Source organism: Thermobia domestica, chromosome 1 (assembly GCF_964235325.1).
Source record: "Thermobia domestica chromosome 1, izTheDome1.hap1.1, whole genome shotgun sequence".
NCBI lineage: Eukaryota > Metazoa > Arthropoda > Insecta > Zygentoma > Lepismatidae > Thermobia > Thermobia domestica.
In genome coordinates, this window is record NC_137454.1 from 21,249,555 (window position 1) to 21,266,160 (window position 16,606).

Sequence of the window (16,606 nt, forward strand, 5' to 3'; positions counted from 1 at the left end):
TTTCTAAGCAATATATCATCGGGGAAGAGGTGCAGTAAATAGTCGACAAGAAACCTTCCTAGTGAGAAGGAAGTGCAATCAAAAAAAAAAAAAAAAAAAGGAAGAGTACATGCCATAAGAAGACAACACCAAGAAGAAGACACCATACACAAGTAGGACAATTAATCATTAAAATAAATCAGGTGCGGCCACAGACAATTTTCATTTTTTTTTTTTTTTTAGCTACGAAAATTTATCGATATCGTTTCTTTCTTTTTGCATAAGAAAATGTAAAGTGCAAAGTGTGATATATTAAATTTTTTTTTCAAGTGAAATTAAAATTTAACCCACTACACCTACTTTGAAATTCCTTTTATTTCTGGAGTACATTCTGATGTCCTGGTACGTTGACGTAAAGAGGGATGAGTACAATGTGCATACGGTGTATGATAATGTTTTCTATTTCAGGCAGATGTCGGTGGATGGTTTCTGAGTTGATGATTGTAAATATTACCGCCCTGTAAATGAGTAATCTGTTGGTAGCCTTTGACTCCGTTCCCCACTTTAGGTGGACACGCTACTACACTCGTAGCCTATGAGCCACAACGTTAAAGTCCTTCAAGGTAGGCCACATGGACTATAATATGTATGTAAATCGTTAAATCGGGCAAATTGATTTTTTAAATTAACATCTTTGGCATAGATACATCTTACATAGGGACTGTTTTGATTATTATTAATATTAAAATTTCATTCAAGAGTCTCGGTTTTTTATTTATTTATTTGTTTTTAAGTTTCTACCGCAATTATTCTTTCATAATAGTTCATGGGACCCACGAAGACAGATGATCTTTCCAGTCGTGAAAGGAGACCACTGTCTGAAAAATAGAGGAGAGTATTGGTGGCGCAAGGTGACTACTTGTAATCTGAGAGTTTTTCGCTCTCAACTTACGAGTAAAAGCATCTCTGTAGACTTGTTTCCATTCTCTCTTCAGTGCCCACCTTATTCATTTGGCTTTCCCATCAAGGATAGCATACACCTCCGTCTCATTATACACCTCCCTCTGCCGTGGCACTCTCCACAAACATAAAATGAATGTCTCCTTGGAAAACTTCATCCTTCATGAACACATTGATACCAAAATTATCTTTGTGCCTTAATTAGGGGCTGAGTTATGAAGGTTTAAGGCCATGACGAAGATGTGCATTAGTAGGCGTTTAAAGATTAGGCGATTCTTTTGTACTTGGATTGTAAATATCTTCATTCCGTACAATCATAACCAGAGCTACAATTCATTTGATTATAGTAAGATTTGAAGCTTTCCTGGCGGCGTATATGATAAAGTTCTTCTCGGGCAATCAGCCAGGTGAAAACTGGTGGATAGGCCAACGTTTCGAGAGCTGTCATCGTTCTCGTCATCAGGGCAATTATGTAGAGATCGACGACGACGACGACGAATTAATTACTTTACTCTGCCAAGCAGGCAGAGATGGGCCTCTAGCATGTCTTGCTATTTTACCCAAGGGCTTCTCTTCACTTTTGTGGCAGGTTGAAACTGAAACAAGTCACTTTGGCGCGTCTGGTCTTGATCCTTCTAGTGCGCTGCCGATGTTGCGTGTTCCCGATGTTTGTGAGTTTTCTTCAGGGGAAGTGGTCCTGTACTTGTGGTCCTGTACCTGTGGTCCTGTACTCTTGCTGGTAATGTCTTCTTCCATTGATTTGGTTACGTTGCACTGATTTCCGTGAAGAATTGCCGAAGAAGGAAGCACTTTGCACTGAGTTCAAAAACATTGAGTGTGATTGTGTTATACTGTGGGTGTTTTTAACTTATTTGAGGTGTAGGTGGGATGGTGGGGGGAGTGTGACTGGAAGTGTTAGGTGCAGTGTTCTTCTCTGTGTTTTTCGGGGGAGTGATGTTGGAACAGTAGATATTGAGGTTTCCTTTTGTTGTGGTGAGAATGTTGAGGTGTTTGCGAAATATGTGGCGGGTGACTTTAGATATGGTGCGATGTAGAATTTTTTGGTTAGGGGGATCGGTAATTGTAGAGAGGATGGAAGCTGCCCATACTAGAATGCATTCGGTGGCATTGTCTATGGCTTGATTGATCTTGGCATCTATATCTGTATCTTGAATTTCTGATTCTGATTCTGCGTCCTCTTCTTTACTTGGTTCTTCATCTTCTTTTTCTTTTCCTTCTTCTTCTTCATCTTCAGTGGATCTGGTTGCGTGTGTCTCATAAGGGCCGGAGTCTGGAAGTGGTGAGAATTCGAACTGGTTGAGTAGGTTTGGTATAGTCTGTCTGCGTCGTTGTGTATGTGGCCTCTGAGGACAGTCGCTGCTGCCCGTTCGATGTCCTAAACATTTGCAGGTGGCGCAGAACCATCTGTTGATGGGTTTGTTACAAGGCTGATTGTGACTCTCACCACATCTGAAGCACACTCTTGGGCGCGTACATGTCTGTGTGCCATGATCATAGCCGTAACAATTGTGGCACGGTGTAGGTCTGGCTGAGGAGCGGGACGCTTCGACTCTGTGCAGCTTGTCTTGAATGTAGATTCCTTCGGCGATGAGCTTGTTCACCGTTGCAAAACTATGTGTGAAGAGACGAATCAGGGGCAGTGGTCCTGTTGCATTCTGGATGCGGGTGATGTTATTGAAATTCACCATTTGCTTGTCTAGATTGTCTTCAATGGTTGCGATGTCCAAAGTTTTATCAACTCCCCTGATTACGCATGTATAAGTGTGTCTTCTATTGTTTGTGTTTGGTTGTTTGCCAGGAGGCAACTTGCCGTCGGCTCTATCGATGTCTTCTTGAGAAGTGATGGTTGTGATTTTAACTTTTGGACCAAAGTCCCTTGGTGAGAATTTTGTGATGAAAGCGTCTATTGCTTCCCTGGTTTCGATTATGATGTGGAATCCTTCTCCATTGAGTGTTGGTCTGCCACGAAGATGTCGGCGGTGTTCAGGAATGCCATTCTTGATAAAATCAAAGAATGCGTCTTGTTCGTAAAAATGAGCAGCTAGGTTGGTGAGGACGTAGTGACGAGTGGGAGGGGGTAGGGAGTCAGAAGAGTTGGTGCAGGTAGTTGTCTTGGGATCGGTGGTGCAGTTAGTGTTTGTGTCTGTGGTGGTGCAACTTGTGTTCTTCTCTGTAACTGCTGGTGAGGTACGTGTAACAGGATCTGTGTTAGTGTTGCTAACAGTTTTCTTCTGTGTGGATTTCTTAGTACGTTTGCGAAGCACCATGATAGCTGAGTTCACACACGTTCACTCTACGCGTTCTTCTTCTCGAATTGTATGTAGAGATCAGCGGGTATAAGTAATATATACTCTGGGCTGGAGAAAATGCTGGTTCCTGATTGGCTGGTTCAATCTGAAAAACTGGAGCTGTGATTGGCTGGCTATGTTCCGTAGTCCGTGCTATTGATTGGCTGAGGGTTATCTGGATGTTTGTGTGTCGTTTTCTTTGTTATGGTACTGATGACCGGGTTCCACAGGGGGCTGAGTTGAAATCCAGTGTCTCTATTAACGTTGTTCGGTTCATGAACTATGGCGAGTGATTCGGCTACTATCCTGGTCCAGTAACTGGTGCTCTTGGTAATGATGGATGTGTCCTTAAATAAAACTTTATGGCCTTCTGTTAAACTGTGTTCAGCTAGACCTGATTTTTCTGGATGGAATAATCTGATGTAATTTTCATGTTCTCTGCAACGTTGTTCAATGGTGCGTCCTGTTTGTCCTATATAAGCCTTTCCGCATTCACAGGGTATACAATACATGCCTGGTGTCTTTAAGCCCAAGTCATCTTTGATCGGGCGAAGTAAGTTCCTGATTTTTGGTGACGGCTTGTGTTTGGTCTTAATGTTGTGTTTTTTCAGAATCCGGGAGATCTTTCCAGAAAGTTGTCCAGTGTATGGTAAAACTGCTATACTCAATGGTTCTTCAGTTTCTTCTTTGGATATCCTCTGTTCAGAAAAGGTCCTTTTCAGGACCAAACTGATATCATGCTTCTTGTAATTATTCTGGAGTAGCGTCTTCTTGAGATGATCCAGTTCCCGAGGGAGGGATTCTTCGTCTGAGATGTCTTTCGCTCTATGTGCTAGTGTGCTGATGACGGTGTTTCGCTGTGACTTATGATGAAAACTGTTGCCATTGAGATAGAGGTCAGTGTGAGTAGGTTTCCTGTAGACGCTATGGCCGAGACTACCATCGGGCTTCCGGCGGATGAGAATGTCCAGGAATGGCAAGCATCCGTCCTTTTCAATCTCCATTGTGAACTTGATATTACTATGTTGTTTATTAAGAAATTCGAGGAACAAATGCAGTGTCTTCTCCCCGTGAGGCCAGATGACAAACGTATCATCTACGAATCTATAAAAACATGACGGGTTGAAAGGTGTCAGTTCTAGTGCTTTTTGCTCAAAATCTTCCATAAAGAAATTCGCAACTGCTGGTGAAAGTGGTGATCCCATGGCGACTCCATCCGTTTGTTCATAGTACTGTCCATCATATAGAAAGTATGTTGAAGTTAAGGTGATTCTGAATAATTATCATTTGATTATGTTGCAAAGTTAGAGTGAGGGGGAGGGGGGACGAAGGTGTCCCATATTCTCTTGATAAAAAATATGTCAGACTTAAATATTACATCACTGTATGATGTCCGAATTTTGAACCACTGTAAGTTAAATAAAATTTTATGTAGAAAGATAATATAATAACAAAAGATAAATATAACGATTCATTGCTTCTACAATGATCCTACAGCAGCAATATTATCAATGATTTAACCAGAATAATTATAGACGCGGGGACATCATTTGTTGTGCATCTATGTTTTTTTAGCATAAAAGTAAGACTACTCCCAACAAAACAATAGATGAAACTGCAGCTGAAAAAAAGGGGTAATCATCAGAGGATGAACCACATGAGTGAGATTAGTATATGGCATGCACATTCATTGGGTTTGCCATGTGCGACCACTTCCTGTGAGCAGTGGGAAGTGGTTTTCTTTCTGAAACGGAACCAGTGGTGTATTTTCCTACTATTAGAAAGCTGTCTATGACCTTCGCTAGTCTTGCTTCCAGCTACTGACGCAACCAAATAAACTGTTAAATTTCTATATTATTATTATTATTATTATTATTATTATTATTATTATTATTATTATTATTATTATTATTATTATTATTAATTTCTACTATTAATAATTAATTATTAGTAATGATTAATTAATAATATAATTAATTATTAATAATAATTTCTGTCCCTCTAAGAAATCGGGCTGGCCACAGGGCGCGGACAAAATCCAAGCTAAATTCTGGCAAGGCGGATAAAATCCAAGCGGATAAAATGCAAGGAACAGTATCATGTGCGTAGCTGTGGTATGTGCCTCTGAACACCCTAATTAAATTGTATGTTTGTTCTTTCTTCAGTTGTCATGCATTCTAAAGTTTTATCTGTAATTCTTCAATTTATTGAAATAACATTTCATTTTACTTTTAAAGAACTGAAAATCGAATAAAACATTGTCCTATACTCCTGACTATGGCCTGACTTTTGCTCTTGGCAAGTAACGGGCATGAATCGGTTCACATCTGGCAGTAACATTGTTGATTTCTGGCACAAATAATATGTTCAAATTTTTTCTTTTGTCTTCTTTCAATAATGTATAATTTACGATAGTAGTAATTTGAGGGAATTTGTAACAAATCAAAGTCATGATACAGTCGAAAGTAAACGTGAGCTCATAAAATGTATGTTTGGGTGTAGAAAGCACAAAGGACTTTTAAGAACACTAGAATTCAAATAACCACTCATATTAACAATATGGGAGTTACTTCATAAAATGTTTTCATGTAATTTTTCTTGATGGTAAATAATAATATTCTAATACATTATAGTCCCATGTTCCTGACTTATGGTCACTAATTGCATACAGGTTTATAATATGCCTGTAAACTGATAAGCCATAAAAACTAGTAGGTCTATTCCTGTGGAAAACGCGTTTTTAACCTGTGCTTTTAATGGTGACTACACGCACAATTTTCATCTCTTACGGATCAGGGCATGGCGAGGTGTGCTTTTATAGGAAGCAGGCGCGTTAGCGAAGGTGAGTATGCGTTTAAGCTAAGATCTGCTCGTAACGTTAACGTCTGCGTAAGGATTGTCAACTAGCAATACCAATTCACACTTAATGCACCTACATGTGCTAAAACCTATTTCTTTCAGTTTTACTAGGGAGCAGTGCGATTTATGGTGATGAAGCACAGTTTTTAATGCTGTATTTATGATGATACATAATTCATATGTTCGTCTTCGTGCAAATCTACAGGTAAGCACTGTATTCACTAAATATACAATATTACAACTATGTACTTAACCTTGCCTTTGTTTCTGAATTCTTTGTGGAATATGATAACCTGGTAATGGAATGAGTTTCATAACAATATATCTACGTTAATACTTGTCACCAACACAAGTTCCTTAAATATCACTCTCCATTTGTGAATTAACCCTCAACTGTGCTGGTGAAATCTACTGATGGTAGTATGTTGGCAGAGTACAGCAAACTCCCAAGGTTCGTATATACACTCCAATGAATAACAAAAGAATTACTTATTTCAGTCAACAACAGTGTTTGTAGTTTGAGTAAAATTTCCTTAATCTAAGGAAATTTCGTAGATAAATTTAACAAAAACGGATTTTTTCGATAAAACGTGAAAATCCAAGGAAATTATCCCGGTGAGTGAATGAATCCCTAAGTTTTCTTTTATTCTTCAGAAATAAATCAATACAATAGTAATTGTGTGTTTATCTGTCTCTCTGTCTGTTGAAAGTAGTAAATTTGCACCCATTGTTGACTGGTTGTATTTATGTGTATTAAAAAAAAGAAAGAAAAAGTAAAAAAAAAATTAAAATGAACAAAACAAATGTGGTTGGGACTTCCTTTAATACAGTTAATCTTATCACATAACCTTTGTTATAGGTATTGGACAGCCAACTTATCAGGTAAAATTCGATAAAAAAAAAAAAGGAAAAATTTGTATCAATCAAGGTGTTTTCTTTAAACTACCAACACTTTTAACTCTCATGTGAATAAGACGAAACTAGCATATCACACTAAGGCCTACCGCTCACTGGCGACAAAACAGTTGCGCAACTATCTCGTCGCTGTCGCCTGCAGTCAGCAACTTCACGGAGACAAAACAGTTTTGTTGCCATACCCTCGCTCACTGGCGACGGCAACAGAAAAGTTGCCGAGCATTTCATATCACAATTTATATAATCGGCAATCGGAACAGTTCACATAATCGCTGGTCTCGGACATTAAAAAAAAAAAAAAAAAAAAAAAAAACTACCACCCATTCCAATGGTTAAATAAATAAATTTAAATAAACTTTCGAAGGTAGCTTCAACAGGGACGTTATTTCAGACTTCACTTGAGGGGGGCAAGAGCGCCACCGACATAAGACTTTCACGTTTTGTACTAGTATATTAATAGACAATTGATTAAAGTATATATATTCCTCAAACTCGTGGGGAGCAATTGCACCTCCTGCCCCCCCCCTAAATGACGTCCCTGAACGTCAATGAGTGACAAAAATAACAGCATTGTGTAAGCTAATACGAACGGGAACAATTATTCGAATCAAAAGATAAGAATAACGAAAATATAAAATGACTGGAAATAACTAACAGAACGAAACTAACAAAAGCGGCAATCCGACAACACTGTACAGTAACTGTACTGTCAATGTTCTACGTATAGCCATAAAACAAAAATTAGCCTTCTTCGTTCTTCCCGCGTATTCTTCACGTTTTAAAATCGGCCATTTTTATACAGTACAGTTTTTTTTTATATATATATATTTGAAATGGAAAGAAACTTGAAAATGATAATTTTATCTGTATTTTTTTCTAGTTGTGGGAAATTAATGAAAGTAGTAGTGTGTAATATGACAACGATATGTCATTATCGAAAAATGTACCTACCTGTGTTGTTTTTTCTTGGCTGGAAAGCTCATTCTAGTTTCTTATAACAGCGAAACACACTTCCTTCCATAATTTCTTCTTTATATATATATATATATATATATATATATATATATATATATATATATATATATATATATATATATATATATTTCTTCTTTAACGCTGAGCGTTTCTCTATATCCTCAATTAAGTTTTCATAGTCTTTATCACTAAAGACATGCTAGTCACTAATCAAAGAATGTATTAGTTTCCATTGCGAACACTTCTTTACACGCGCTACACACGGAACGAACTGTTACGTGAAAAAAACTTGTAGAAAACATTTATTTTTTTACCTTTCTATTTGGAGGTACCTCGGCAATTTTTCTGTCGCCGTCGCCTCAGTGAGCGGACTCCCATAAGACTCAATGCATTTAGCCAGAGCAACAAGATAGTTGCCCGACAAAATGTTGCCAGTGAGCGGTAGGCCTAACTTGGAACGAATAGTTTGTACACATATATTTGTCATGTTCCAAGCATATCAGTTTGTGACACTTGGTGGCAGGGATAAAAGTGAATCTGAAAAGATAGGGGGACGCATGACGTCACGTCTATCTTTAACCATTGTAAATTTTAGGAAGTAGAAGGACCCCATCAGGGGCGTCATTTAGGGAGGGTAGGAGGGCCAATTGTCCCCCCCCCCAAGAGTTTGAGGAATACATATACTTTAATCAATTGTCTACTAATATACTAGTACAAAACGTGAAAGTCTTATGTCGGTGGTACTCTTGCCCCCCCCCCCAAGCGAAGTCTGAAATGAAGCCCCTGGACCCCATATATATTTTTTGGGAGTGAGGTAAACGACATCCCCCCGCGTTCTCTCTCACTTTTACCTCTGGTTGGTGGAATATATTTTTTTTCTAACACGCTGTCGAGGGCATATTTCGCAATGAGCCTTCCTCACAAGATTATCTTCAGTTGGTGGTTCAGGCTCAGATCTATGTCCAACAATTTTTTTCACCTAGCAATTTATAATTAGTTCGCAGACTAGTATAATCAGTGGCGTAGCAGCTGCCCCCGCAACCCCCGCAGTGCGGGGGTCCCGATGTATAGGGGCCCCAGGGTCTTGCGATGAATAAAGTTTTAAAGAAGTAGAACTTCCACCTTACTTGTGTCGGCTTTACAAGTGGGGCCCGTTCTCTATACTTTGCGGGGGGGCCCGCAAAAGTGTGCTACGCCACTGAGTATAATACATCCAGCCAGGGGCGTATTTAGAAGAGGGGCTTCCGGGCTTAAGCCCTTCCCCCGAAATCTTACTTACTATAGTAAAGTAAATGAAGTATCTTGTAGAATTTACACATTTCCAGGCAAAGGCCCCCCGCGAAACAAAATCGTAAATACACCACTGCATACAGCAATCGTCAGTAACGAAGAGGAAGAGTTTATCATACATGATTAAAAAAAATGTTAACGTGATTCGTGATGGTGGGGCTCAGCGTATCTCAAGTTCCTTTGTTCTTGAAACAAGTATCAATTGTAGAGAGAACACTGGACGTAAGAAAGTAGGAGAAGAGCTACTAACACCATCTATTGAGCATTTGAGCAACCGAGTCAATATAAGCAAGAAAATAGTGGCTGGCAGTGGCGGCGTAAGGGTGGGGCGAGCGGTGCCCTCGCCCCGGGCCCCACTTGGTAAGGGGCCCCCGACAGTAGGTAAAAAAAAAAATACTAAGGAAACTTGTTAGCATGAGCCGTACAATAGCTTTCAAGGTTTATAATCCACACCTTCCCTAAAAGTAAACGCAATTAATTGTCTATCAATATTAGATCAAATAACGGATGAAACGACAGAAATAGAATATGTCTATTATAGCTAATCAGTACCGGACTTCCGTATAAGCTAAACAAGCTATAGCTTCGGACCTCACTCTCTTGGAGACCCGCAAAGAAATTTAAAGAAAGAAGTGAATGTAGATTAAAAATAAATAAAATAAAAGTTTCATTATCTTGGAGGCTCAGAAAGGAATTTAAAGGAAAAAGCTTTGAATATAGGGGAAAAATAAAGTAAACGCTTTATACTCCTTGGGGTCTCCAAAGAAATTTAAAGGAAAAGGCTGAATGTAGATGAAGAAATAAAACAAACGTTTCGCTTTCTTGGGGCTCCCAAGAAAATTAAAGAAAAAATGTATGGGAATTAAAATATGAATAAAATAAAACTTTCACTCAATAACCTCAGTGAAGTTTAAGGGATAAAGCTGAATGTAGATTAAAATTTAACAAAAGAAAGTCAAAGTATATTGTGTTGTTTGCATTCTAAGGTTTTATGATGCAAGTAATGGGGCCCCGTCTGCTAGCCTGCTTCCTAAAATGTCACTGTTTATTTATTTATTTACAGTGTTTATTCATATATAAGTTCAAGAGAAGGATAGAAAGAAGGGGTCAACGTATACGAGGGTCATGCCGAAAGTTTTTAGCAGCGCAATAATCTAACATCGCAGCAACATTTTGATTATTGCATTCGACGCTCTGATCTTTTGAGACTTTCAGCCATCAATGGCAACAATGAGTCTGTGATAACATGGTCAGAGATAAGAGAGATAAGGAAGCGCGCGTGACACATTGTCTTGTTAGCCATGGAGGTGGCAAGATGTGACTTTCGCGCTATGATTTTCTACGATTACAAGAAGGGCTTATCCGCGGAGCAGTGCCTTGAAACTTTTGTGAATACTTTCGGGGAATCTGCTTCTTCTCGAGCCAGTGTTGGAAATTGGTTTAGAGAATTTAAAAGGGGACATAATTCACTTGAAGATGAACCTCGTTCCGGACGGCCAAACTCTACAGTGACTCCCGAAACCATCGAAGCTGTGAGGCAAATGGTGAAAGATGATCCCCATGTATCTTTCCTGGAGATCGAAGCGACTCTCAACATTGGGTCAACAGCAGCGCAGACAATTATGCATGAATACTTGGATCTCAGGAAAAGGTGTTCTCGTTGGGTCCCCCATTTATTCACGGAAAGGGTAAAAGAGGTAGGGTGGAATGGTGTGAATTTATGTTGAATAAATTCAACCAAGGGGCAAGTCGTGATGTTTACAACATCGTCACGGGTGAGGAAACGTGGATTTATCATTATGAACCGCTTATCAAGCAGCAGTCGCAAGTGTGGTGCTTCGAGAATGAAGATCCTCCAAACAAAGTGAAGAGATCTCAGAGTGTTGGAAAGAAAATGATTGCGTCTTTTTTCTCACGGAAGGGACATATTGCGATTGTTGTACTTGATAGTCGGCGTACGGTGAATGCTGAGTGTTACTCAACAGTTTGTCTTCCCACTGTGTTCAAGAAATGGAACGCCCACATCCAAGATTAAAACTCGACCATCTTCTGTTGCATCATGACAATGCAACTGTCCACAGTGCTGCAAGAATTGTAGACTTTTTGAACCAGGAAGGAGTCAGAGTGCTGCCACATCCACCCTATTTGCCGGAGTTGGCCTTGTGCGATTTTTTTGTGTTTCCCAAAGTAAAGGAACACAGGCGTGGACGTCGCTTTTCATCAGATGATAATGCGATAGGTGCTTATTTGGAGTCTGTGGACAATATAGACGAAAGTGTGTGGAATGAACAGTTTTCTAAGTGGTTTGAAAGAATGCAAAAGTATATTCGTGTCCGTGGAGAGTACTTTGAAAAACTGTAAATGTTTTGTTCTTGTTCGATGTTTCTTGTGGTCAGAGCTAAAAACTTTCGGCATGGCCCTCGTATAATGCTTCATTAGGGTACTAGCATTATGTTGCTAACTAAAAGCTCTTTGGTGCAGACGCTATAGTAGCTGATTCACTTTTTCCTTCTGTCTGTTTTCTTTTTTAAATCGAATTTTCAGCGAGAGAAATCATTTTGCTTAGCTGGTTTCCCCATTTCTGCTCTTGTTTTTTTTGGCGTGAATTTACATTTCCGTCCACAAATTTAGAGTGAAGAAAATGTTCAATAAGAAAACAGATGTTCAAATATTCAAAATACTTCAGCATTATATTTAATTCAACTCCTGATTGTTCTCATGTGGAACAGTTGTCAAAAATCATTCGATTTGTTGACATACAACGTGATTCTGTTCAAGTTCGGGAAGCATTTATTGATTTCATCTCTGTAGAAGGAAAGACTTCTGAGAGTATTTCTGTTGAAATACTGAAGAAACTTCAAAGTGATAGGCTTGATATTAAGATTGCAGAGTCCAGTCTTGTGATAATCAGGCTGCAATGGCCGGTCAATATTGTGAAGTTCAAACTTTGATACGGAATATAAGTCCTTTGGCCATTTTCGTTCCTTGTAACAATAATTAATTAAACCTTATGGCTTACATGCTGCGCACATTAACGTTCTGGAGGTCACTTTGTTTGCAGCTATGGAACGTTTGTTGGTATTCTTCTCTAGATCTACTCACCGATGGAATGTGCTGCAAAATCACGTAAAGATTGTTCTGAAACGGGAAAGTGAGACGATGGAGTTCAAAAGCAGAAGCAAGTAATTGATTTGTTGGAAGATTTGCGTGACACTTCGACTGAAACGCTTGATACTAGAGGAGATACTGGTCTTCTTCTTGCATGCATCCAGTCATTTAACTTCATCGCTTTACTATATTTCTGGTCTGCAGATCTCTCATATATTGATCAGATCCAATAATGCTTTCAATCTCAGGATATGAGTTTATATCAAACTCTTATTCAGATACAGAGCCTGGTTGACACCATTGATACCTGCAGACTTGAGCTGAACAAGGAAATAAATCAATACCGCAGCTGAAGGAAGTTGCAGGGCATGGAACATAACTGTGGGTACACACAGTAGGAGAAGGAGATGCATGCCTGGAGAAGCAAAGAATGAACCCCTGACTGCACAGGCTGAAGTGAAGCGCGTTATCAATGAAATTCTAGATGAGATGAGACAACAAATGTATGATCAGTTTACTTAGATGCATGACCTGAACGGCATATTTGGATTCCTGTGTTCTATGGCCAACGTTGTACAGCAGCTAGAGGATGAGAGCGAGGAAAGGCTAAAAGCATGTTGCTCTGATCTGGCTTTGTTCTACCCGAATGACCTGGATGGCTTAGAATTATTTCAGGATTGTAAGGATATGTTCACCAAGGTGTGCTCAGAAAGCTAAGGAACAACTTGACCTTTCCCCACAAGGCATCCTGAAATATGTCTCTTCAATGGGGTTTGAATTTTACTGAAGGTGGCAACGGCTCTTCAGATTTTGGTAGCACTGCCCGTATCTGTCGCATCATGAAGAAAGGTCTTTCAGCAAAATGAAATTGATGAAATCGTACTTGCGTTCCAAAATGAGTCAAGAAAGATTCACGAATCTGGTCATTCTTTCTATCGAAAATGAAATAGCATCCACTTTGGATTGATAATACAGTTGAAACTTTCGCTGCTAAGAAAGCAAGGAAGGAATCATTCTGAATGTTGGTGGAACATAGGCTAATATGGTAGTGGAACTACTGTCGAAAGTAGTTACACGTTCGAAGTAAAGGCAATAAAAATACACAAATACTAAAAGAGTAATAGAAAGCCGTCAAGATTTGTCAGTTGAATGGTGATAGGTGGTAATGAAAACTAGGATGGTATAACCCGTAGTAGAATTCTGTGCTCACATATTTAATCTCCCCAATTATTCAATATATTCAGGATTTTTTAATATAATATATTCAAATACTAAGTATGTTAGTAAGTGGTAATGGAAATAGTCATAAATGACAGAACATAAACGTGACTGAATTATTAAATACAAAATAATATAATCATAAAACAAGTGTGAAATCTGGAAACAATAGTAAAATAGACAAGCAGGAGAGAAATATTCTAGTGCTTAACTATTCATTGTTACTTCGACAAAAGCAGTGGGACTAAATAGATCGTACGTTATGACTGGAAAGAAACCCAGTAAAAGATAAATGAAGAAGACACGCAGGGGAGAAATCTATTCTAGCCATTATTTACTGACAGTCGGTTAAAAAAAGTATTTAAGTATTGTGTATGATTACTGGAGAGAAACCAAATGTTAAAGTGAATAGGAATAATTGTAGAAGAAACATCTAATCAAATGAAGCCTATTTAGCGTAAATTCAGACAGGAAAACTATGAATAAATTTAACCATATGAGAAATTGCACAGGAGAAACACCAAAGGGGAGAACCAAACAAGAAAACCCTGGAAAACATAGAGCTTACATTCAGAAATCGCGTCGGCTATATTATTATTTGCAATTTTTTCAATATCAACTCATTGTTAAGTTGTGTACGCAAATTTGTTTCTAAATGTATTATTAGAAGGATTATTTCCAATTTCCATCTAATTACAGTATCCGTTGATACTAGGATAGTATAGGTGTAGGATAAATTCTGGATTCTTTGATGTTATGTTTTATTTGTTCTTCAGATTATGCTATTTCTGTCGTGGGATGTAGTTTCCGTTACATTTGTATGCCTAATCCTTTTCTATCGCGTCCTTTGAAAATGAATAAAAAAGAAAAAAGCATGCAATGATAGTCCTGGTCCAGTTTTATTTTTAGATAAAAGCCTGAAGGCAGTTCTAAGCATTAAAAAACAGACAGGGATGCTGAATGTCACCCCTATTTATTTAATATATCCCGATTAACCCCTTACCGCATGTCGTGCCATATATTGCACATACTCTTTTTTCACTTTAGCTTTTTTGCGATTTATCAAAGGCATCAAATGACTGTTTTATCTGGGGACTGACTTCATCGAGGGAGTAGAGGGACTCGAGGGAGTCGAGGGAGTCGAGGGAGTCGAGGGAGTAAAAATAATTACTAGAGGGAGTCGAGGGAGTATGAAAATATTCACTCGAGGGAGTAAAAATATTCACTCGAGGGAGTCGAGGGAGTAAAAATATTCACTCGAGGGAGTAAAAATATTCACTCAAGGGAGTCGAGGGAGTAAAAATATTCACTCGAGGGAGTCAAAATATACACTCGAGGGAGTCGAGGCAGTAAAAATATTCACTCGAGGGAGCCGAGGGAGTAAAAATATTTACTCGAGGGAGTCGAGGGAGAAAAAATTTTCACGCGAGGGAGTAAAAATATTCACTCGAGGGAGTAGAGGGAGTAAAAATATTTACTCTGGGTAGTAAAAATGTTCACTCGAGAAAATGGAAGGAGTAAATGCAATCACTCGAAAGAGTCCAGGGGGTAAAAATATTCACTCGGGTTAATATTTTTGCTCCCTCGACTCCCTCGATTGAATATTTTTACTCCCTGGACTAACTCGAATGAATATTTTTACTCCCTCGACTCCATCGAGTGAATATTTTTACTCCCGCGAGTCCCTCGAGTGAATATTTTTACTACCTCGACTCCTTCGAGTGAATATTTTTACTCCCTCGAGTGAATATTTTTACTCCCTCGACTCCCTTGACCAAAAATTTTTACTCCTTCGACTCCCTTGAGTGAATATTTTTACTCCCTCGAGTGAATATTTTTACTCCCTCGACTCCCTCGAGTGAATATTTTTACTCCCTCGACTCCCTCGAGTGTATATTTTTACTCCCTCGAGTGAAAATTTTTAATCCCTCGACTCCCTAGAGTGAATATTTTTACTCCCTCGAGTGAATATTTTTACTCCCTCGACTCCCTCTAGTAATTATTTTTACTCCCTCGACTCCCTCGACTCCCTCGAGTGAATATTTTTACTCCCTCGACTCCCTCGAGTGAATATTTTTACTTCCTCGACTCCCTCAAGTATATATTTTTACTCCCTCGACTCCCTCGAGTGAATATTTTTACTCCCTCGAGTGAATATTTTTATTCCCTCGACTCCCTCTAGTGAATATTTTTACTCCCTCGACTCCCTCGAGTGTATATTTTGACTCCCTCGAGTGAATATTTTTACTCCCTGGACTCCCTCGAGTGAATATTTTTACTCCGTCGAGTGAAAATTTTTACTCCCTCGACTCCCTAGAGTGAATATTTTTACTCCCTCGAGTGAATATTTTTACTCCCTCGACTCCCTCGAGTGAATATTTTTACTCCCCCGACTCCCTCGAGTGTATATTTTTACTCCCTCGAGTGAAAATTTTTACTCCGTCGACTCCCTAGAGTGAATATTTTTACTCCCTCGACTCCCTCGAGTGAATATTTTTACTCCCTCGACTCCCTCGAGTGAATATTTTTACTCCCTCGACTCCCTCGAGTGAATATTTTTACTCCCTCGACTCCCTCGAGTGTATATTTTTACTCCCTCGAGTGAATATTTTTACTCCCTGGACTCCCTCGAGTGTATATTTTTACTCCCTCGAGTGAGTATTTTTACTCCCTGGACTCCCTCGAGTGAATATTTTTACTCCGTCGAGTGAAAATTTTTACTCCCTCGACTCCCTAGAGTGAATATTTTTACTCCCTCGACTCCCTAGAGTGAAAATTTTTACTCCCTCGACTCCCTCGAGTGAATATTTTTACTCCCTCGACTCCCTCGAGTGAATATTTTTACTCCCTCGCGTGAAAATTTTTTCTCCCTCGACTCCCTCGAGTGAATATTTTTACTGCCTCGACTCTTTCGAGTGTATATTTTTACTCCCTCTACTCCCTCGAGTGAATATTTTACTCGCTCGACTCCCTCGAGTGAATATTTTTACTCC

At 39.0% G+C, this 16,606-nt stretch overlaps 1 protein-coding gene across 1 annotated transcript; it reads left to right on the forward strand.

Annotated features, from left to right (window-relative positions):
* Positions 1-10,588: 10,588 nt before the first annotated feature.
* Positions 10,589-11,014, forward strand: LOC145693729 (histone-lysine N-methyltransferase SETMAR-like). The gene has a single exon (XM_081770228.1). It carries the CDS (start codon positions 10,589-10,591, stop codon positions 11,012-11,014), a length of 426 nt encoding a protein of 141 aa, XP_081626354.1.
* The last annotated feature ends 5,592 nt before the right edge of the window (positions 11,015-16,606 follow it).

Excerpts from the sequence above, each read along its gene's own strand:
- LOC145693729 (XM_081770228.1), top strand. The coding sequence starts at position 10,589 with ATGGAGGTGGCAAGATGTGACTTTCGCGCTATGATTTTCTACGATTAC.